The 24,975-nt window shown below is 41.2% G+C and overlaps 1 protein-coding gene across 1 annotated transcript in view; it reads right to left on the bottom strand.

The window, feature by feature from the left end:
• The window catches only part of lamc3 (laminin, gamma 3), a 101,988-nt gene that overhangs the window by 34,102 nt on the left and 42,911 nt on the right, over positions 1 to 24,975 (bottom strand). Inside the window, exons 8-11 of the mRNA XM_058617410.1 lie at positions 24,030 to 24,166; positions 23,717 to 23,836; positions 12,447 to 12,645; positions 1,637 to 1,746 (exon numbers count right to left, since the gene is read on the bottom strand). Of these exons, the coding sequence (XP_058473393.1) occupies positions 1,637 to 1,746; positions 12,447 to 12,645; positions 23,717 to 23,836; positions 24,030 to 24,166 (566 nt within the window). The remainder of the gene's footprint in view (positions 1 to 1,636; positions 1,747 to 12,446; positions 12,646 to 23,716; positions 23,837 to 24,029; positions 24,167 to 24,975) is intronic.

Here is a 24,975-nt window from a genome sequence, read left to right as displayed (position 1 = left end):
TATTTATCCCTGGCCCATGAGACAGGCAAGACAGACAGACAAGACAGACGGACAGACAGGTTGTATATCTGTACAGTATGTGTGTGAATGAGCAGCTGCATAAGCATGGAAACCAGAGTAGGAGAAACAGCGAGGATTGAGACAGTGGAGGAGGGGATGGACTTGACTACTAACAAGTCCTGATCCAGCCATTCGTTCACCATTTGGTCCATCTGATGGATAATGAGTGGGATAGCCTGTCCTCTTCCCTCTTCCAGACTTGCCTTGTCCTCTACCTGTCATTCTCCTTTACCCCCTGAATTCTATTAGCCCATTTAGTGAGGGAAAATGTGCACTTTCAGTTAATTAAAAAACTCCTCTCTTTAAGTCACACTATGCAAGTTCCCCCCATCAATCCTTCCTCTAAGAATCCTTGTCAGCCCAGTTTGAGTTTCAATTTTGTGGAATTACTCACAGCAGCCCCACTACGTATAACAATTAAGGTCTCTTTATGTACCTTTAACTCATTAAGCCAATTATTTCTCTTAAATGTCCAATTTTGCCACGCTTTCTGTTCTAGACCTAATGTTTGTGGAATAGAAAATCAAGGGCCTTGAGTGTAAGTGCTGTGAAAGCTGCGTTTATAGACTAAGAACAATACTGTCATTTAAAAAAAAACACACACAAACATACTTCTGTAGAGAGGATCTCTGCAGTGCAGAGATAGAGTTGAGGTGCACAGGGGGATGAGAGAGGGACTGGGAGAAAAATAAGAGGACACATTTTAAGGGATTTATATGTCAAAAATGTTCCATGCAGCCTGCAGTGATAACGCAATTCTAACCCCAACTAGAAATGAGTTGAAGACCTTGTAAAAATCATTAGGCATCCCATGATGTGCAATAGATGCAGCACTAATGGTGCTGTAACTTTTGGGTGGGTGCTTTCTGAAAAAATAGTTTAATAGCATGGCTTTGCCTCTACAGAGCTCACTCAGTCTTTTTGCATGTGCACATGGGGCGACACAACATTGTGTGTTACATTACCTGTATTGCTCACAACTAATTAAAATGGGTGCAAGTAAGGTTGAGAGGCTGGCCACGTTTGGCCAGCTGTTGTTGCTTCTTTGTGCTTTAAGCGGCAATAACACCCTCAGATCACGTCTGTGCTTTTCACTGCTGACAATCACAATAGAATTTATTTTTATCCACCGATGATAAAAATTAGAGGAGGATTTCAAGGAGTTGTCACCAACATCTGGGAATAAATGTCCTGTTTTTTTTATTTTTGCTGAGCCAGATTTGGAACACTTGAATTATTCCCTCTACACAAACACTCATGTTGTGTTAGGAAATATGTTAAAGTTACCAATTTGTGCTACTGTGAGATGAAAATGCATTATTTTTATTGATGGAAACATAAGGGTTTAGAATTGTCTGTGGCACCTTTATATTTATTATTTATAATAGCCATGCTATACGCAATAAAGTCACGTCGTATTTACATCCAAGTGCAAGATATTATTTAAGTATACACAACCACGTTTTGACTGCCGTACAACACATAAATGATGGGCTAGTCAGGTTAAAAAGACCAAAAGAAAAACAAACGAAAAGAAAAAGGTATACTTTGATATCAACACTTTGTGCACACTTACAGTTGTGACCGCCAGCGTTACTGATTCTGACAGCGGTCAGGTGGTAAAGGAGATGCTGGAACTCAAAGGCAGACAGTGAAGGTTTGAAGCTTCTCTCATTTTCGTGGAGCCTGTGAAACAAGAAGAGAGTAACATCAACATATATTCTGGGTCTTGATCACTGAGCTCTGCCATCTGCTGAAGGATGTTGAACAAAGTCAGGCTGTGCAGCTGACATCTGTCTGTTTTACTCCAGGTGTCATGCAGTGCTGTGTCAGCTCCACACGGCTCATGCTATGTTTTCTCCTCCACTATTGTTTGAAGGTCTCAAGGGCGAGGAGCAACAGCATGAAGATTTTTTTTTTCCATATAAATAGATACTGTAGGAAACACACTTAAAGATAACACTTGCAAATAGGAAAATGATGCTGGGAAACTGTTATTATGTTTCCTATGAATTTCCCACTGAAACATCAGGTTTGCAGCTGTTATTAAATAGATTTTGGACCAGGTCCTCTGTGGACATAATCCAGAGGGTTAAAATTGTTAAAAGGTCAGTTGGAAATAGTGATCTACTTTTCATCACCACACCTCAGGTCCATGGACATAGCTGCACTGGTCCACCTGCATTGGTCATTGCCCCTGCTCAGCCCCTGGTTGTGGGGCTGAGAACTCTGCTTTGTTTACACCCCAAAAAGTATCAAGTTTAAAGTATAGGAGCCTTAGTGCACGGATCAGTGCGGGAGGTGCACCCTTGGTAAATTGCCATAGGAATAATACACAATGACATCCTGGGGGCGTGTGTTTATAGGTAAAATCTTCAGGCTTTACAAAATGTGTATTTTCTGCTTATACATTGGTGAGTCAAAATTAGGATTCATTTTATAACACGTTATTTTTTAAAACAAAAAGCGATAATTGGGCAGAAGTCACAAAATAGACCATTTTTATTTTTATTTTTGTTCCCAAAAACGAGCCCAGCGACCTTTGAACTATGACGCATTGCAAAATATTTTATATATTTAAATATTTAAAAAATGTGAGTACTTTTTGCTCAGGTGCGTTTATAAATCATCAGCTTGCCTATAGGTTGTGCTGAAAAAAAGGGATATTAGACGTTATATTGCACATTCTTATAGCCTCTGTATATACATTTTAACATTGTAATGGGAAAAAATCAGCCTAAACACTCTGTGTTCTAAGGGTTAATATACTTAAAGAATGATTAGCTGTTCAACAAGACGGCTATCCAATCTGCAAAACTTAAAACAAAAAGTGACCCAAGGGTCCAACACCTTGATGGTCATCTGAGGGTAATTCTCTCTCTCTCTCTCTCTCTCTCTCTCTCTCTCTCTCTCTCTCTCTCTCTCTCTATCTCTCTCTCTATCTCTCTCTCTCTCTCTCTCTCTCTCTCTCTCTCTCTCTCTCTCTCTCTCTCTCTCTCTCTCTCTCTCTCTCTCTCTCTCTCTCTATATATATATATACATACATATGTATATGAAATATAAAAATGACATGCTATCCACTCGGGGACAATGCAAAAAGAAAAACCCAAACAACTATAATTCAAGATAGTGTAGTGTTGAAAGATAACAATGCATTAAAAATCGTAAAACCATGAAACCACGTTTTTTCGTCAGACAATAATCACACTGTGAAATCTTTAATCGTTGCATCCCACATTCATGGTCCCTTGGGAATGAGTCTCCCGCTAAGCCACATGAACCTCACAATTATAGATAACAACCCTATACGGATGCTAAGAACATGATACACTTGCACAATGACTACAGCCGACAAGAAACCAACACGCAAGTTCTGCAGCAGGTGCAGTTAGTCTGGATTTGTCACTGAAAAAGAGAAACTGGAAGTGTTGCAATACGCTACCCGACGAGTGCTATGGACTAGACGGTCCTCGATTTCCTGACAGCTGACAGTTAGGGCATTGTTTCCCGGACCTTAGTGCTCTTTATTATATGTCAATTGTTCTCAGCGCATCACTAACTTGTTTTTCATACAGCTGTATTTCTCCACATGTTTTAGATTCACTGCCTGCGCCTGTGTGTGTGTGTGTGTGTGTGTGTGTGTGTTCCTGGCTTTGGCCACACAGACTCTCCCATTGATGCAACGGGTCCTTGTTCCCTGGCCTAACATGTAGGCACGGTACTAAAGAGAAGCAATTACAAACTGGGCCTGAAAGCCATGGTAATGGAGCTGGTCAGACAGCGATAAGCAGAGTGTGCATGAATGTGAACAAACTCCATGTCATGCTTTCCCCATGGAGCATCAATGTCCCTTTTAATCAGCACTAAGCAGAGCACAGGGAGCCGCGGTGTAATTAAGCCTGCTCCTTGGAGGATGAGTGGAGATTATCATGAGAGAAAAGCCTGAAAGAATACGGGACAGACGTGTGTGTGTGTGTGTTTATTTGTATTTGCTACCTCTTTAGGACATATTTTTTCTGGCATAAACGACCTTGTCAGGACCAGAAGTCCACAAGAAGACCAAAATCAATTCCCTCATGATGGAAAACCTCATTTCTGAGCAACTAAGATTAGAATTGTGGTTAGGTTAATGTTCGGGTTAGGCATTAACTGGTAATGGTTAAGGTTAAATATAATGCTTTGTACAAGCTGTGCAGATGAATGGAAGTCAGTCTACTGTCCTAAGGAGAATAGCTGTTCAAACCTGTGTGTGTGTGTATACCCTCAGCAAAAAAACAGAGATAACGATATCAAATGAGTCAATAAGCAAGACATAAACAGTGTGTGATGAGGAGAGAGGACATGATGAGGCACTGGGATGGTGAGCATATAAGTGGTGATTTAAAATATGGGGCCATGCAATTAAAATAATGTAATTGTGTCATTGCTTTAGAAAGAAACATATTGTAATGAAATTCTCTATTAATATTGATACACATTGTCAATTGTTGAACAAGTCATTTTACATTGGGCCAACATAACAAAAGCCCCAAGCCTGCCTTCCTTCCATATCATGTTTTTTTTGGAACAACTATCTGTTACAACTAAACCATTGTCACACAATGCTGATTAAGCCTATCAGCTCCACACAACTCTCTCCGTGTTTCTCAGTGCAGTGGCGTTCAGATCTCGTGTTACCCGCACACAGGAAGTGATTTGTTTCATGTTGGAGCATGGCTGAAAACACAGTTTCAGAAGTGAATTCCACACACCACACATGGACACATGTCTTTCACCCCTCCTTCCCACCGGTGCTGCTGACTGTTTTCGAATGACGGACACATCATTTGTGACATACTGTAAAATGTGACATAACTTCTCATCACAAAAACCAGACGGAGGCAGAATAATAACATCGTCACGGACAACAACAATCACTAAAGGTTACATACTGCAGCTTGAAGTCACAAGCTGTGTATCTTTGGAGTGAGGCTGTTGTTGAGCCCCATTTACTGCCAGTTACCCGAAAGACATGAGACATTTGAATTAGTTTTGTAACAACAGTTGTTTTTCGGTGATATGTGTATCCATACAGTTCTGCATATAATCCATAAATCTGTGAGGCTGTTTTTCAAATCAAATATTTATTTTAACAGCTGTGGTCATGGTGAGGCGGGGACAGTCGACGCTAGCAGCACAATGATGGAAATGTTAGGGTAACTAAAACATAAATGAACCACAGATAAATCATATGAAACCTATAATTTGCTTTGTTTGGTAAAGGTGTTGTTGTTGTTTCTGTTCAATATATTTAGTCGGCCCTGATCTATGATCAAAGTCAGTTTATTTTCAAAACATGACAGAAATGAGCACAGTGCCGGATGGACCACATGCCTGCACTAGTGCTGGTGCTCGTTCCTCTTACATGCTTAAAGGCATTCATATGAGCAGTTTCCCTACACACTTCTTTTGGCCATTTGAAAGGATGAAAGCTGATCATCACACTTATTTCAGACAAATGTACAACGTGGCTGAGCATCTGATGGGGCGTCTTTGCAGCAGCAGCAGCAAAATTACACCTCCATGCCGTAGTTGTATACAGCAACAAGCAGGGCAATAAAAGCTCCCCGCCTACTGGTTTCAGGGGAAAAGATAATAAACAGCGGAGACATCAGAGAATGGATACCACCTTCTATAAGCCATTCATCTCCTGCTTTCATCAACGCATTCTGCCTAAATCCCCACACTATCATACGATTCTTCATCTGATTTTGAAATGATCGCTGCACCAGGTGGGAGCACACAGCTGCTTCACAGGTTACCACATGAATCAGCGATGAATGCCATTCAAGAGCGACATTATATGTGTGTGTGTGTGCTCATGTTTATTCATGCTGTGAAATATCTTTAATAAAACATTTATTCTCTTTTTCTAAACACGATTATTTTTGATGCACATCATGGCACATGGATGCTGGAAGTCACACTGCCAGATGGCCACGTGAATTAATGTGTCTGTGTTGTGGGCTCAAACTTAAAATAAAACAACAACAACCCAAAAACAATTTCCTCACATGCTAGAATGTGAGTGCTGTGTGTGTGTGTGAGATAAAGACAAGCAAAAAGAGACAGAGGGAGTGTGAGGAAAAGACATGAGCATGTACTGAGGTGCATCTGTGCATGTACCTGAGAAGTATAATGAGATCTGTGGAGAACTCCTCCAGAGAGAAAGAGTTAATGATAGTTTCTGTCCCACCGCATCTCAGTGAGGGAAGCACAGAGCACCTTTTTAGCCTGAGCTCTCGGTGCTGAGGGATAACTCATTACTGGAGTCAAGACACCAGAGCATGGCATAAGGGGACAGGAAGAGACAAGCGGTGTCCCACTTTCTGTCCCACTTCAGGGGCTGGATCCTCCACTGAAGTGAGTAAAGAAGACATCTTCTTATGGACTCAAAAACAAGGCTTATTCAAGAAGAGGCTGACAAAGAGAATACGACTTATGGTCCACGCTACAAAATATAGCATCATTAATGAAGGTGACATCATGAAATAAAGAATAAAAAAATACTGTGGTAAATCAGAGTCAGAATTAGCTTACACATGAAAAAAGACAGCGAGAAACGAGGGCAACAAAACTGACCGAATAAGTTAAATGATGGTACAAAAATGCTTCAACAATAGTTACGTGTCATAGATATGAATTGTAATGTTTCATTTATCAGCTCATGGACAATTGGCAAGGGTCAAAATATCGATTTGGTGATACTGTATATCGACATTCCTCCAGATAAAGCTACGGTAAGAGATGCCCCATCCACTTTCAATGCATAGACTTTATGTACTTTGTTCTCCATGTTGTGAATAAATAGAGAAATCCTGCACTTTTCATTTTTCACGGATGTTGTGTTTTCTTCAGTTGGCCCTAATGGGCAACACTCACTGGTCACTTTATTAGGCACACATGACACCCTAATGTGGCACATCTGCTTCAGGGGTTCAATGAGGTTTGCATTTAGAAATGTTTATCTTCAGTCAACCTTAGTTTAGCGAATGCTTTTTTTGATGGTTGTGAGAGAAAACCGCAGCAGAATCGTGTGTTTCTCTAATTCTACCAACCAGCCTGTCTACTATGCCACATTCAAAGTCACTTAAATCCTTTCTTGCCCATTCTGATACATGCTTTGGTCATTTTACCATGTCTAAATGCCTACATTCAATACTGTACTGCCATGTGATTGACTTACGTTAACAAGCACTTAAACAGGTGTAACTATTGTAGAAGTCGCTAAATGTGAATAAGTGTTGGGGTGAATGGTGATCATAATTACACAGCCACTAGTCTAATGAACAATCATGGTGAACTACAATCCAACAATGGAGTCAGGGGCATGGTCTCAATTATGTGAAACCTGTGTGGTTGGTCAAGTAAATTAGCTCAGTGGACAGTAGATAAGGTACAGTAATTAAAATACAGATGTGTGATATAGACTGGCCAACAGCTGGCACTTAAGAAACCCTCTTAATACTTGTTCCTTACCATAAAGTGGAACTCTGCTTCGAACCAAAATCACAAAACTGAACTGTCCCTTTGTCTAATTCAGTTTTCCAGCATCTCAACTGCTGCACAAACTCCCTAGAATGATTCTAGGCAATTGGCTGTGAGGTGGAGCCTTCAGGGCAATCACAGGTTTCCTCTTTACTGCTTCCATCAAGTCAGACATTTCCTCACTAGGACTCTGGCTCGATCTTTGTGAACGCTTAAATTGTCTCCCGGCGTAATTACAGTTACTACAATGGTTAATTACGACAATACTACAGTTACTACGACATACTTACAATGCGTAAACATGTCTTTAATTGTCTCCAGGAGTTAACATTTCACTGCATGCTTTCACAGATACCACTCAGCAGCAGAACAACATCCAGCTGCACATTGTCTTCAAACCAGGAGCATGTGATCCCAGAAGTTCACGTGCAGGCTCTATAGAATTGTCTTTGGCTAATGGACTGGAACATACTCAGTGGAGCACATAGTGGGGACAATGCAAAGCTTCCTGCTGCATAACATGTCAATTTCCACGTGGACATTTTTGCTATAACCTTTGGTTCACTCTAAACAAGCCCTGGAAAACAAAGAAAATCAAATCCTCTCTTGGGGAAGAAGAAAGCTTCCAGTACCGCGCTTTGGGGAGGAAGTTAAATTGGTCTGCAGGTGCTGAAAAGGAGAATTAAAGATGGAAACACAGGGACAGCACTGACGACAAATTGCAACAAAACAGTGTGAAGGAGGTGCTGAGTGGGATGAGGAGGATTAGCGGCAACAAGATTCCAGGCCAAGCAGGAGAGGAAAACAAAAATAGATTGAATGACTTAAGCCTTTTTTTTTTTATAACGGGTTCAATGTGGAGACCAGGGGCCTCATTTATAAAACTGTGCGTGGATACGCCTGGAAAGTTGGTGTACGTGAGAAACACAGACAGTGCTTCCACACGTACATATATTATAATATTCTGATTTATAAAACCACGTGCATACATGTTTCCCTTTCACAATCGACTCGTTATTCAGCGCAGCTTCTGAAAATTTCAGGTCACGTCCATGAATGTCAAAGAGTGACAGGAAAATTACGACATACGCAGAGGGAAAATGAAAGAAGAGGAAGTTCAAACCATGGGAAATTGAGGCACTTTTTCGCTAAAGTGGAATGTGCACATATCAAAAATGTTTTATTTGGTGGACACAGGCATCAGAGTGACCAGACGTGACAGATGCTGTGAATGCAGAAGGCAAATGCTGCTCCACAGCAGCACACGCTATATATGTTGTAAAATCTATGCTATGAATCAGCGCTATATACATCAAATCTAATTGAATTGAAAAAAAGAGGGAGTAGCGACCGTTTATGTGGATATCAACAGTCTCCTGCAAGTTTAGTGAATAGTTAGAGGGGTTTAGAGACTATAAGGGGGTTGTTAGTCAACTTGGATTTGTTCGTACAGTAATTGCTATGGAAACCTCATTTCTCTGCACAGTTCCAATAGGATCCAGTAGGACAGTGCGTGGAAGTCAGAACCGGCTCACAATCATCACTGGCCAGCAGATCTTACCGGTCGCTGAAGATTCTCTCCCTCCAAATCTTCCATTTGCCTCATCCAAATAAGCCAAAAATAATAACTATTAAGATTCATTAATATACTGGATTTGTAGCATGCATTATCTAAACACTGTTGCAGCATTCTGCACAATGAAAAAAACTCTTATAACGTGGGTATGAAATGAAACTCATGAAACTCGAAAGTCATTAGACACCCATTATAATTATTTATGGAAAATCCACACTCATCTCCTCAGCTGAAGCACAAGAATCTGTATCAGCGCCAGACGGAATCTATGTACCAGTTTTACGACATAAGTATTTAATAATTATAGCATCTATTTCAAATTTTATCTCGCAACGGCAGATATATTAGGGTGTAGCAGTCAAGCAGGTATTCATTTATTCATTTAAAAATACATCTTGACGATTTGTACAAATTAAATCTTGTCGTGAGCAGTAATAATTCAATTTATTTTACACAGTGGAATCATTTTAAACAATTTGCGATTGTTCTGTCATCAGCGTTATTTTCTCCTCTCTCCTGTTTATGTGCGTGCACATGGAGTTTCCGTGTTTTTTTATGAATCTCAGGCTTTGCACAGAAAGTGCCGTACGTTTCTGAAATGAGGCCTCAGGCCAGCTGCACCCACTCCCTCAGTTTGAGATCTCTCTCCCCCCTGAATGACACTGATTACACGACTGCTTCCCCACAGTGTGCCACAACAGCGGACAACCTCCACAGACTCAATCTGCCTCCTTCAGTCACTCATATCTCCAGAATGACCACTTTATTCTGAAGGTCAAGAGGAGAGAAAGCCTGCAGGAGACTCGACAGAGAGCCGAGTGGTGCCGGAGGAAGTACTGGAAGTTTAATGTGAGATGAAAGATCTTGTGGAGGATTTCCAACAGAGAAAGTGGTGGTGGCACAATCCCTTAAATAGCTGACAATCTATAGCAACAAGGAAGTGGACACAAAATGATCGCAAGAAGTCTTCAGATAAGCAACTCATATGGAGTTATGGAGAGGGGCAGGACATATTCTGCAATTCCACAATGAAGAGTTTGGCTAAACGCAACATAAAACAGAAGAAAGCCCCACGGAGAACAGTTACACTTCCTTTCAATCGTTTCAGTCCAACTTAATAGCAACTGAACAATTTTTAGATTGCTGCTTAAACACTTTGCATCAGAACCTTGCACCGGTAAAGATGCAAAGTCAGTGCATAGACTGCTAAAATAAAGTGGTAGAAGTAGGAATTAGCTTGTTCAGCTGGGTGTGATGTTTCCATAATTACAGATCGAAGCCAATTAAAAACCAGTGTCTACTGCGGAGTCATTTGACCCAGGAGTGAAAGCCTATCGTGTCGTATTTCCACTGCAGACACAAGCCAGAGGTCAGTGGGTGTTCTGACAAGTGGAAGGGGCTTTAGTTAGTTAGTGCATGAGATCGTTGACAGGTTAACCAATAATTATATACAATTACCAACAATGAATTTAAAATGAGTTATCAGGGTATGAGAACTGAGCATTTACTTCTGGAGTAGAGACAGAGGAAGAATTATACTGAACGTTTTCATTTAAATGTACATGTTTTCTGGGTCAAAGACCAGGGAGAAAATTCTGGTGCACGCGCAGAATGGCAAGTCCGACTCCGGTCTGACTGCAGGAGTAATCGGACCATGAATCGCATTATCCAGGTCGGACTTTTGACATGCATGTAAACACACAGTGAGACAAATACACTCGAACATCATCAATCAATGAATCACTGAAAGGTTTTTCTCTGCAGAAATGTCATAGATGTATAACTTCATTTAATCTAACAGAAGACACGGAGAAAACAAATCTGTGTCTCTGTGTCGCAGTCTGACTGTTGCAGTATTCAGAGAGGTGCCGTTGTCCTTGACTCCAACTAAGAACTACACCTGCCCGCATAGTTGGAAGAATATTAACAGTTGTTAAGCCTCATCACAAAGTATTGGCGAACATCTTAAAGATGTCCAGCACATTTATATGGAATTGCTCTATGAGTTGATGTTTATCTGTATCTATTGTGCTACTGGAGTTGTGTGAATGTGTAGAAGTGTGCTTAAACGATATAGTACATGGAGGCGTGGGAAGCTATAGAATCTATTATACCCACTCCAGCTCTTGACAGTAAAGTGTTCAGTCAAAGATGTTTCAACTCTTTTGTTCTTTTTCGTTTAAAAGAAAAATAACACAATTTTTATCCAGGAAAGAAAATCACTGAGCAGATTTTTCTAGCAGTGATTAAATACTATTAAATACTTGAGGAATAACGACAAAATGTGTTCATGGAGCACTTTTATAAACCAGTGATAAAGAGGGCTTTGTATAATGAACCAAATAAAGATTTTCTAAAAAGGCAAATAAAGCAAAAGTAATAACAGCATCACAACAAATGACTTTAAGTGATGCCGCTAATAAAATGCTGCTTCAAAAAGAGGTGGACACTGTTTAAACAGCTTTTGTGAATTCTCTCATTTATGCGGCACACATACATACTGCGTGTTTATGTTCTGCTTCCAACAAAATCTGCACAGCACAAAAAAATAAATAAAAACTAAAACGGCAGCATAATGAAGCGTAATATCCTGCCCACTTCAGTCATTATATCATACTTTTATGAGCTCTGTGTGTTAAAAAAGTAACTAATAGCCTCATCTCTCTCCTCATAACTTCTTCTAGTCTTTATTATAATTGTGGACCAATTTATTTTCCAGCTGTTTGCCATGATCAGTTCAGTTCCACATTCACGTTGTCAGCGGGATATAAATCGGATGGTGACTGCACTTTAAGTGTCACTTTGCTGCACCTTCTGTGACTTCAAACTGCAGCACACACACATTTCATGTCAGTCCGCTTGACACCATGTGATAAATGTATACAATGGAAATGTAATGCTGCTGCTGTGTACCTGCCAGACCTACACGACAGCCAGCACATGGGGGAGCTGGCTCATCACTGCATTCACGTCCTGACATTCTGCCGGGACCGTGACAGCGCAGTCAGTGTGGGTGAGCTGCAGTCAGTACATGGCTGTCCAGGATTGTTTTGGACTGCAGCCTCTATATTTATACTGTGGGGAGGAACAAGTCTGGCAACGGGGGGGGAGATTCAGATGCAGGGGTGGGGAAAATAAACATCACGACATCCGTTCTTGTGCCCACATTCAGGAAAAATGCTTTGGTATTTTTTTCCTCAGAGACTCGGGTTTAACAGTGACAAAAGGGAAGAAAGAAAAACATGTGCACAATCTCACAAACTGACAAACTGTATCGCTGTACCTGACAATGAAGGCATGCTGTGGAGTGAGACCGGGGTCATGTTGAAGCAGTCGTTGCGGTGAAAGGTCAGCAGAGAGAGTGATTCCAGAGCCTTGGAGGATGATGGTGACGTTGTCAGGGAGCAGCTCAGGGGTCTCAGAGGTGAAGGTGATGGAGAGGAGCTGACCGTAGCTGTGGGCATGGTGACCCAGGAATTTCTCTGAAGAGGGAGGAGAGGGGTGGGGTCACAGGTTGGATGTTTGAGTGGTGAATGGAGTCAGTATTATTAGGTACACCTGCTAAATTTCATCATATACAATTAACTAATCACAATCACTCAGCAACGTCAGAATAGAAAAGAGACGTGATTTAAGCCACTTTGGAAGTGGTGTGGTTGTAGGCGCCAGGCAGGCTGGTCTGAGTATTTCAGGAACTGGTAATCTAGTGGGATTTACACGCATAACCATAACCAAAGGCAACAATAACATCCAGTGAGCACGTTTTAGGTGATGATGGTGATTTCCATTCATCAGAAATTGAATGTAAAATAATTAGACTGAAATTCAGTGAAATTTTGAGTGTAAAATCACCAGAATGTATGAATGGTTGTTTTTCATTACCACATCAGGAGCGATACAAAGGCATCATGTTTTTAAGAAACATGCTTACCATCTAAAAATATTTTAAAAAGATGCTAAATTGTACACTGTGCAATTGCATAATGACAAACACGTATGCAAAGGCCAACACATGAAACCAAAAATCAGAATTTGGGAATATTCTTTCTTTCTGTATGTGCATGTGTTTTGAATCCACACAGTGCACTGCAGGAGTCTAAGTGTAATTACCCACACTCATCTCTGGCTCATTAGAGCACATTAACAGGACTTCAAAGATCTTGCCCTCCACGCGTGCTGCTCCGAACCCCAACGAAAAAGTAAAAAACACACAAGTTGTACTTTGAAAAAAAAAAAGAAACAAAAAAAGAAGACTCATTAAATCGGTTTCCCCTCCTCGTATCAAAATATGAGACAACGCTGTTGGTGAAAGCATCAGTTCTGCTCTAAAACTGAACAAATTACAACAATAACAGCCACGCTGCCAGTTCTGGGTGAGTGAGTGTGTAGAACTGACAGGGTTTATGCTTGGCTGCCACCTTGTTTTGGAGTGTAATCGTGTGTGAAGTTCATCCTGGCCTCTTTGGCGGGTTAAGAGGGTGATTTTGCTTTCGAGAGGCATCTTGCGTCATTCGGCAGCAATTCGGCTGTCTGATAATCTAATATCTGCTCAACCAACAGCCCCCTGTGATCGCGGCTGCTTTTATTTGACCTGCGGAGCCTTTTTTTTTAAAGGACCCACTTCATGAAACTCTGAGTTGAGGTTAGTGATTGCTGCTGGTAATGCATTACCCAGTGATGTGCGAAAGAAAAATATGGTAACTTTGGCTGTTTTGTTATTGTTGTTGATGCTATTATTCCACATCTGTTTTGTCCTCATGAATAGAAACTAGGGCTGTCACTTTTCATTCACAATTCGATATGCTTTCTACCGTGGGATGTAAAGTTCACGTTTGAACTGTAATTATGTGCTCAAAACACAGGCTGCCACCTCATGAGCACCTTTTTCTTTTCCAGTAGTGCCATTTAAAATCCAGCAGCAGGGTGCACATAAGTTTTCCAACCATGTCATATGACAATATCAGCTGCAGGTGCAGCAGCAACACATCTTGGAGAGGCAAGTATACACTACATGAGGGAGACAACTCTCTCCGCCGATAGCACCCCATTCTTTGAGGGAGAGACACAATGTGCACTGTATACTGGCTAATAACCCCTCTCCCTTGTGGAGTCCCCCAAGGTTCAATTCTTGGTCCCATCCTTTTCTCTCTCTCAATCTTCTTCCTCTGGGGTCAATTTTTAAGAAAAAAAACAAACCCCGGATGGTCTAAAACTTTTTAAATTTGCACCAAAACTGTCATGTTGTTCCAACCCATTGGGACCTGTGCTGCCCCGGTTTTGGACCTGGGCCCTCTGTAGCCCTAAAGTCCCTAAAGTTACTAACCTTGGTTTTAAACTGGACTCTTTGAAAGTAGATACACCGATACATTCTGAGGTCATATCTTTTATGCAAGATAAAATCCGATATATCTTATCATATTTCCTGGCCTGCAGCTCTTAATTGTCCCCAGTAACCACATGGAAACTAGCGACAACCAAAGCAATGGTTGTTTTATTGTTTCTATTAAATTTAAAATGTATCTTGTTTGCTTTTCTTTCTAGTCATTTTACCTTATTTGAATATACTAGAATACAGTAATTTACTAACCTCAACCCCAATTATTTCATTTTTCTGTACAACACTTTCTTTCAACTTGAAAAAGTGCTACATAAATAAAGCTGGATTGGATTGAATTGGAACCTGACCCTAATACTCTTTGTATTGGCTCATAAAGATCTGTGTGTGCCAGGGACATCTGTGGGCTCTGAGCGCATGTTTTCATCTGTGGGTAATAATGTTAATAAAAAGAGAGCCGCACATGATTCTGATAAGGTTGCCAACCTTGTGTTTCTGGCAAATAATATCCAATATTAAGTTGGGCTTTTTTTTGCCTTGACCTGCGGTTTTAACATATAATCAACATTATAACATTTTAGTCTGTAGAGCTGTTAGAGCTTCCTCCTGCTGTCAGTGATTGGGTATTAAGGGAGTGCTTATTCCATCGTACTCGTACTGAGCGATGCATATTATGAATACTCTAATGCTAGCACCACTGTTAATAAAGTAACAATTATTTCAATTGTTAATACATGAATGAAAACTGGGATGTTTGTGGTGGTTGTTTATACTATCAGATCTGACTGAGGGAGCATTTGTGTGTATACAACGGTTGAAACAAATAACTTCCTGTGTGCAGTACGGGAATGTCACAGTGCCACATGTGGAGCTCATAGGCTTCACCAATATTGTGTGAACTCATTTGACAATGGAATACAACTTTAGTTTGTATTTAAAAGTTATCCACTACACTTTTAAAGGGAAAAGTTATTTCTTTTTAAAGTGAAAAGCAGTGTATACCGCTGACCCCTTAATGTGGCTTTTATATGTTATATTGATCTATTAGTATCCCAACAGTATTTTTCAGCGATGTTTCCAGCTACAGTGATACTTAAGTTAAATAGATTTTTTATGTGATGTGACCATGTCCATTTCCTTTGTAATAAGTTCCAAGCCCAGCTAAATTTAGAAGTCAATTTGCTGTCACTTTTAGTTTTTAGCTTTAAAACAATATCAGGTTGAAGAGAGAGTTATTTGTCATTCAGATGTGAGGCCAGTATTAGCAGGAAATGAAAAGCAACCAGTGCTCAAAGGGGGAAATGCTTCAATTACACAGCCAATCAATACCACTTTCTGTTTGTAGTCCAATAAGACATCGTTCATGTCAATGTGACTCCAGAATCAATAGAAATAGATAATTACAGCCAATCAGAAGCAGGGGAAGCCGTTTAACAGCCACCAATCATCACCGGTGAAGACAAAACACTTTCTCAAGTGAAATGAGCTGTCACAGATCTCAGTATAGTTTCAGAATCAATAAATATTGATGACAAGGAATGAAAAAACAAATCAGTCAGTCCAGAAGGAAGAGAGGCAGAGATTAAATCCACTTTAACTAGAATGCTTTCAGTGAACGCTCTCAAACGCTCAACACATTTAGGAGTGCAAAAACAACCAATATGGAGAGGGTGACAGTTCACGGATCACGGATCAATAAATACTGTTTATTCTGACAAGGCACCACTCATACTAAGGCTAATTTAGATCCAAACACATAAATAATCCATAACATGAGGTGATTGTGTGCATTTCATGACTGTTTGACAATGCAAATGACTTTCCCTTAATCACTTTTTACAATTAAACTGTAATGAAAAAAAGGAAATAATTGTAGACTGGCTGTTTCAATCTTTCAACCAGTAGTGTATCATGCACGGATAGCATGTCAACCAGATACAGGAGTCCAGTTGTTGTCACTTGTTTTGAGGAAACAAGCTTAACATCTTGTTAATGTTCCAAAATGTGCATCATAACCTAAATAAATAGGAGACATTCCAAACTAAACCCTCAAGTGTGGGAGTGAAGATTTATACATAGTTTAAAAATAGTTTTTTATGTATTGAATATACATATGGAGCTTGATATACAGCAAAGATACACGGCTTTATAGTTTTTCTTTCCACTTAGATTTTATTGGTTATAATCTGACTCATCTGACAATTGCTGTTTGTCAGTTCCTGAACCCTGTGTGCTAAATATTCTTAAACATAGACATCCTCTCTAAACTCATGTCCCTCTGCTGCTGTTCATTTGCCATTTTATAACATTTGGACTCTCCAGCCAGTCACACACACACACACACACAGTATCTGCCAGGAGATGATCACTGTAGCATTAAGTTGTATTTATGAGACCAGTATCCGCCGAGAAACAATATTTTGTTTGAACAGAAAAGAGGCAATTACCTATATTTGGTGGAATGGTAAGAAATCATGCTTGCAGGAAATAAAAGTCAAGAGATACCACTTCGGAAATGATTAATCATAAATACACTCCCTGCATAATAGTGGGTAATGAGGCCGCTAATGCTGTTGTGTGACTAAGCTAATATTCTCCCTCACAGTGCTCACTTATGGGTTGTTGCTGTTTATGTTTCAGGTATAGCAGGCTGAACGCTACTGTGCTGGGGGTCAATGCGGCTTCCTGGGTGGGTGTCTCTCTCTCTCTCTCTGATTATAGAGGCACCAGAGCAATAATTACTCAAAACCCTAATAGACCATCAGAGAACGGCCGCAGTGTCCCTCTCCAAAGTAATGCATGACAAAGAACAATGAAAGGATTATTTATGTGTAAGTATGTATTGCCCTGAATTTATATTCATTCATTTATCGCACATGACAAATAGGAGAGGAGCCAGCTCTGAACACCACAGTGTACTGTATCTCTTTACACTGGTACTGTAAGTGATCAGTCAATAAACAGAAAAGACTAATCACATTATTTCACTAAAAATTACAATGATTTTTTTTTTTTTTTTGCAAAGCGTCAGGGGCTGGAGTGGGATCACTGCAGAAAGTGGCCAAATGTGAACACTTCCACTTGCACAAGTGTCTGTATCACTTTGCAGTTACATCACCGATCACTGGCTGCGGTGTCTCCATGCTCCACGGGGTCTGGGAGTCTTGAAAAGCAAGCAATAGCAGTGCTCCACTTTGAAATCTAACTACCCCCCCCCCTCTCATCATCCCTTATGTCAAGACGTTAGCCAAAAGCACTGGAAGTCGTCTGTAATGGAACTAGGGATTTTGGCAGCAGCACTTTTCTATCTCCCATTTTATTTCCCCCCGTGATTCACTCACAAACATCTGGTTGTGCTGTGAAAACATGGGCTTGGTGCACACAGGTACGCAGGCTGTGCAGACAACAGACAAGTATGCCGGGCCGATCATTCTGTGCAGTTTGACTGTAAAGATTGGTCATGTTTATAACAGTAGTGTGAGGACTATAGACACTGAAAAAATGACAACAAGAACCTTTCAAGCTGTTGAGGATTTATGGAGGTAATAGGCCAGTTTCACACGGCTTAATCCAACACAATATGACCTTTTTTAATCTATTTACAGAGCTTTAATAGTTGTACTTATCGTATACCTATCTAAGCTTTTCTTTGTATAATAGCACAATAATATCTTTGTGATAATGAGATACAACAAGCTGCTCTAAGATGTCTCATTGCATTCTGGCAGGTGACAAATTACCATCAAATTATCTCATGATGAAATTAACGTAAGCAACCACTGCAGTGCTCAAAATAAATGACGCATATATTACAGTCAACATTTTGAAATAGAATGGGAATAAACCAAAGCTTCAGCCCGTGCCACTGTTTCAATTTTGTTTCTATGAGTCTGTCAGAATGATCTGGAGTCCACCGACTGTGCTTCTGCTGCTGCTGACGCTCTGCCAGGAAAACATAAAGCCACCATCACATCAACATCAACACGTGATAGATGTCCGTATAACTTTTTGGGGAACGGTGGAAGAGCTCGCGATCAATCAGCGCGTTTAGACTCTGCTCCAAACAAATTAAATCAACTCAGTTGCAATTAAATCACTGCCGCCTTGCACAAGTCCCACTGAGGCTCTAACATCGACCACCATGCAGACAGTCTGGAGGCAAAGGGTCGGTGGACAAACCAAACTTTTAAACAGGTCTGGTACCGTCAGGACACAGAGTCCAATATTAAACTGCACTGCCTGCAGTGGCCATATAAAGAACATGACACATTACCCAATAACATAAAAGATATATTTTTTTCTGTACTCAAGGGAACTGCTAGAGCAATAGTGAAACCTTGGGTTGAATGTAAGCAGAGAAAACCTTTTTCTTGGTCGTGTAGGAGCTTGCTAGGGATGTAACAGTATTGTCGATTCTGCTGTATCACCAGCAAATGCTTTGATATCATCACATCGTTTCAAAATGATCGATCTTACAGGCAAAAACTGTAGTTTCCTTGCAAGCGAGGGATGTGAGAACCATAGAAAACGTATCCCCATGCACGTCTCACCATGAAAATAATCTATGTTTACACTTTCAGCGTCTACAGCTGTCGCGTATGTCACAAACACAGCAAAATCCTGTTTTCATCACAAAGCAAAAGCGACGAGAGCTGTGCCGCTTCATCCTGAAGAGTACTGCATTTTAGTTAAGTACAGGGGAGTATGTAGCGTATTTAAAAACTATAATTCAGGATTTTCAAAAGGCAGAAACTGCACAGCAGCACTGTGGCAGGTGAGCAGGAGACACGCACCTGGTGTGAACGACAGACGCGAGCGAGACACAGCAGCAGCAGTGCCCCTGCCGCCGCCGCCACTGCTGCTGTCACCCGCTGCCCACACATCCACTCTGATACCGGCCTACGAAATAAAGAGGACTGCATTTGACACAATTGCTTTGTTGGTCGGGGTACAACAGTGTCTCCATTGTGCCAGCGTTGTGCAGTGAAATGATTGAGAATGCCATTTGTGAGTCTGAACAGCTTTTACAGCCTCAGCAGCTTTAATCAAAGTGCTAATGTGATTATTCAACAGCATCCCACCTTTTTTTTTCCTCCCCTGAATGTGTCCGACAATTTGACTTTTCCAAAACAGACAATGCGAGCATCAGAGCTACACAGCGACGGGGGGGGGGTCAGGCGAGTGGAGGTGAGAAAGTAGTCACAGTTTGAATTTTCTTTCTCAAACTCGCTTGTGCTAGCCCATGAATGAGAATTATGGGAAGATACGGCCTGAATGATTTATTGTGCCCAAGACAACCGCGAATGCAAAAGACAGCGCGCTCTTAGATAACGACTGGGGAGGCGGTGGGATGCAGCCAGTCGGGGGAATATAATGGCAGAGTTTTCACCAGATCACTGATTGTGGTCGTTCTATCTCAAAATGCGGCTGAACGTCACAGCGTCAAGCCTAATTATATATATATATATATGTATATATATATATATATATATATATATATTACACTGAATACCGCTTGTTTATTTGATTAACAATAATTATAACACGTCTGGAGAGTTTACGCCGTTTTTTTTTTTTCTATGTAGCCTATGACATATTTGTTGTTGTTTCTTTCTCCCCCCCTATTCCTGTCTCCACTCACTTTTGTGATATCGCTTTGCTGCAGCTCTTTTCAGTTTTGCTTAGTCTTCCAGATGACAAAGCCTCCAGACGAGATTACATGCAGACCCTGGTGCAGGTAGCTCTCAGGCTGTGTGAAGCTGCAATTGCTGCTTGAATCAGAGTGACGGGTAGCCTGGAGCCGCTCTCACAGATCTTTGCTCTTCTTTTCTCCTTTCCACCTGAACACAAGAGCAGCCATATGCTGTTCTACTGCTTTCTACTAAAGGGCTATTTCATTAAAATTCTGTCTTTCTTTCCTTCCTTTTCTCTATTCTTCTCTTTTATTTCAGCTTCCCTGCTGCTCAAGGCCAGGCGGGTTGGCCTGTGCTGCAGATATGAAAAGGATCGACTTTGCAGGCTCCTCAGCAGATGGCTGTAAGGACTTTTGTTAGATGATTTCCCCTTCAGCATGAAGCCCCGTTCAGCCAAGAGAGCCACAGTTACTGTCCAGCCGATTCAAGTGGTGACCACAGTTATTGGAGGCAGGTCAAAGCAACTTGTTTAGGGAGGTACTTCATGTTTGTGTGTGTGTGATAGTTCCTGGCAGCTGTGCTCAAGTGTTCAGTCTGTTGAATCACCACAGGGACTTGAACGCTATGTCAACTACCAAACAGATGTCCGAGATCCGGGAGAGGACAAGTGACAACACAAATGTTTCAGAGGACGAGTGTTCCCGAGAGCATACACACACATGTAACCTTTCACACACGCTGCTGATAACCAGCTCTAGATTTTTAATTAGTCGCGCCCATCCAACGTGTTATGAGAACCAACCTGCATCACATAACACGTCTTAATATATGACTCTAACCCAATCTGCTCCCACAACTGCAGGCCACCTTCTGCTACATTCACAAGTGCCATCAACTGGAACGTTCCAGATCAAATCACGCTATGCAAATATTCCAACATAAACACTATATCCAATCAAATCACATTTATGAGTTTTGTTGAACGCTGCACAACCCAAACGCGGCTTTTGGACAAGGTTGTTTTACCGGTTTCTCCCCCATTTCTGATGTTTTTGTTGGACAAATTGCATCCAACGATAGCGGACATGGCCAAATCACATCACCGTCACTGAAACGAGATACACAACTCTTACTACTTAGTTAGTCTTGACAGACTCTGCTCTGCCAGCTTGCAGTATAGCTACCAAGCATCAGACCCACCCACGGTCGATCATTAAAGCAACACACGTTTCAGTGCGGCGAACCATAACTGTGACATTTCTAATTCTAAAAATGATATGATACCCAGTTAGGCCTGTCTTCCTCCTCTCCCCGGTGTCTTTTTATGAGTGTATATTATTAAAGTAATGTTCCTCACAGTACACAAGCTTGCAAGCAAGACCCTTTTAAGTTACATGACCTTGAATTATGTAACTGTTGCGGCAGAGTGTGGTGCGGTCACGGCAGGTTAATTTCCTCACATTACCTGTTCCACCCCCAGGTTACATTAAACATCACCTTCATAAAGTATATCAGACCAAAGTTGCAAATTGATGATAAAGGTGCTGATGAGCTATGACAAGACATAATTTAAAACTGTAGTTTGTGTGCAAAAAAAAAAAAGAAAAAAAAAGAGGAATGATCGACGTACGAGCGTTAGTGAAGGTTGCGTTTTATTATGGTAAACTGCAGACTATTGACAGCTGGTGCATCAGAGGACCTGCCATCTTCAGTGCAGTGGAGTGGACTAATAATCCCAGACTAGTGTTGCATATAGTTCAGGCTTTAAGCTTCTTTACCTATCCCATGCGCAGCCTTTGTAACTACTGTAACATTTTGTGATAAAAATCTAAAGTGACACAAATAAGGTACTGTAAGTAAACACTTGATAGTCCATAGAAAATGTGAGAGTGGTCATTTTATGGTAATATGTAATGGACTTTTTTGTTAAAACCGATTTTTCATAAAATCATTCAGTAATCTTGTCCAGATATTGATATCATGTAGACAATATTAAATCAATATCCAGTCTTAATCCTGACTGATGTAAATGTAATTCTGGCACGGTTTTCACCAGGACGTCAGGGGAATTCTGTCACTCCCTCTTATTTCCATACCATCTGGCCCTCTCTATGTCTGGCTCCTTGTCAAACAATTAAAACAGACTTTGTGATGTCCAAGCATCGACTCATATTTCTTTAAACCAGGTGAGCAACTCGGGCCCCAAACACTATTCCCTCTCACTTTATCAGTTCAATAAAGACAAATGAAGAAGATGATTGAGTCCTGTCTCCTACGTGGCAGGTGAAGCCCAAGACAAAACATGCTGGCAAATACTGTACATTCATGGGAATCACAGAATGTGCAGGTTGTACGATGCCTGACATTGAGTTGTCACTCAATTTATTCCTCTCACTTTGTTGGAGAACAGTGCAGGGGATTAAATTAAAATGAAAAAGGAGCAGAGGCAGTTGCAGAGTGACAGAGAATTCTCGAGCTATACTTCCAACGCCTCTGCCTCTGTAATCTTTAAAGTAACTATGCACACATGCACAGCTATGAAAAAAAAAAAAAAAAAGGCGAGAGGAAATGAGATCATTAATAGGGATGGCAAGGCAATAGATTTGTGCTTTTATTACATGGAGAAACAACATAAACAAGAACTGGGCAAAGTAGATAAGCCGCCTGCCACAAAGCCACTCTTGGCCAGTTGGGCCACTAATCTGTGTGGCCTTCAGAGACATCGCTGTAAACTGTGTGAAGAAGGAAGCAGCTGTAAAAAAAATACCATTAACTATGCACACTTAGTATTATGAAAAGTACATACATGCGGTCGAGGATGCAGGCACTCATTATGGAGCCATACTTATGTCATGGGAACACGTACACAAAAAAAAAAACCCTGTCACACTTGAACGGAACCAAATGACTTATTAGCGGATTTAAAATGAGTTCCTATAAATTATGTCTGACCACCAGGCTTTGTCACATCTTTTAGCTGTGAGCGTTTCATCATTCTAAAAAAAGGGATGGCAATCAGAGGGAGCTGTGAGTCTGTGATTGCGTGTTTTGGGCATTAAACCTTGAGGATGCAGAGTTAATGGGATTGCTCCCTCTTTTGCCTCCAGCTTCGGACCACTTGGTCGCTGGAGGGGCTGGAGCTGATGTTGAGAACTGACTTAGCAGAAACAAGAAATAAACCAAGCCAATTTTTACTTTGTTGCTTCTCCAGTATGGCCAAGACATCCAATTCCACGCGGCCGTCTAGGGCTGGGGCAGCTGATGGAAATGGGCCCTAAGTCCTGAAACTGGGCCAGCTTATTCCCTTATCTTCCCCCTATGATAAGCAATAGTGTCAGAAATCTGCCACAAGCCCCACTGCCAAAGACCCCGATTAATCTCACCAAGGAACAACAGGAACAAGCTATGGAGTATTACAGATGCTCGAACCAACACTAATAACAGTCTCATATTTGCCAGAAGAACAGGAGGATTTATGATAACCGAGCCCTGGAAAACACCTCCTGCCAATTCACCCAACCTGTGGTAACACTCTCTGTCCACAAGAATGGACTCGAATCTCAAATATTTTCCTTTCTGACTCACCGGGAGCTTTGTAGAATCCAATGTCTTCCTCACTAAGAGGCAGCAGGTAGACTTCGCCTTCCTTCCACAGCAGGGGGTATTCCTGTCCGCCAAAGAACTCTCCCACCCAGCCGTCCTGATCTGGAGGTGAAAGGAGCGTTTCATCACTGAAGGGACAGTGTTCTAAACGTTCTTGAAAGGAGATGTGTGTCTCTAATTTATGTGGTTATATAAATAATGGCAACATATATCATAGCGCTGGAAAATTAAGAAGGTATAAAGATTACTGGCCTGGTTAATTTAAACTGAACGATGCTGAGCTTGAGGAAAATACCTTCATTAAAGTCAGAGGTGATGTTGACGGCGGCATAGTGACCGGACGAGGTGCAGGCCAGCGAATGGCCAAAGCAGAAACAAGGTTGGCAGCCCTCTGGGTTTCCATGTTGGAGGTTGAAAAAGCCCGGTTTGCATCTGTAGGTACAGAGAAATACACACCTTCATGCATTAAAAATGATGCTTTCCACAACTCTCAGAACAGCTGTTCATCACACCCTCGCTGTAGTCTTATCCTCACTAATATCTGAGGAAGAAAAGGACCAAAATGGATCTTGGATGCAAAGACCCTGACCTGTGACCTACAGACACAAGGGTGCCATACGGGTGGATGAGGAACACGCCTACTTACACTGGTCACATTACACAGGAGAGGGGTCTGCTCAACAAGCCATGAAATCAGCAACCAAAACAAAAAAAGTCCACAAACAGGCAGCACAGAATTATTCAATAGTTGCAGACCTGAAGCTGCATGCATTGTTAATGTCCCTGTGAGTTTATCCTGCATCCCAGAAGAATCACACATACGGTGAAGCAGAGGCTTGGTTACCGACGTATACATATCAAATTCGAAGGAGTGAAATTGACAGACTCTATAAACACACTGTACAATATTGTTTATACTAGAGTTTCCCCTGGTTTTTCTGTTTTGAACACATGGAGAGTATATTTGAGCCATAGATTACATATAAAAAAAAAAAAATTACTTTTCCAGTTTGCCGGAGGACGCCAACATGGAAGCAAGCATATGTTGAATAGCAACCAGGAGGCAACTCCACGGGTGGCAAAAAAAAGGGGTCCATCTGGGAGCCCACTTTTCCCAGAATTTACAGCGTCAATACATTTTCCTGAGGAGTTAATGGTCTCGATCACTCGGATCTGGTCTTTGTCAATAGAGGATGGCGTCAATTTTGTGAAATTATGTTCCCATCGGGAGGAGAACAGAC

This window comes from Solea solea, chromosome 19 (genome assembly GCF_958295425.1).
Source record: "Solea solea chromosome 19, fSolSol10.1, whole genome shotgun sequence".
Classification (NCBI taxonomy): Eukaryota; Metazoa; Chordata; class Actinopteri; order Pleuronectiformes; family Soleidae; genus Solea; species Solea solea.
Note: the sequence above shows the minus strand (reverse complement) of the source record. Positions and strands in the feature narration are given on the sequence as shown.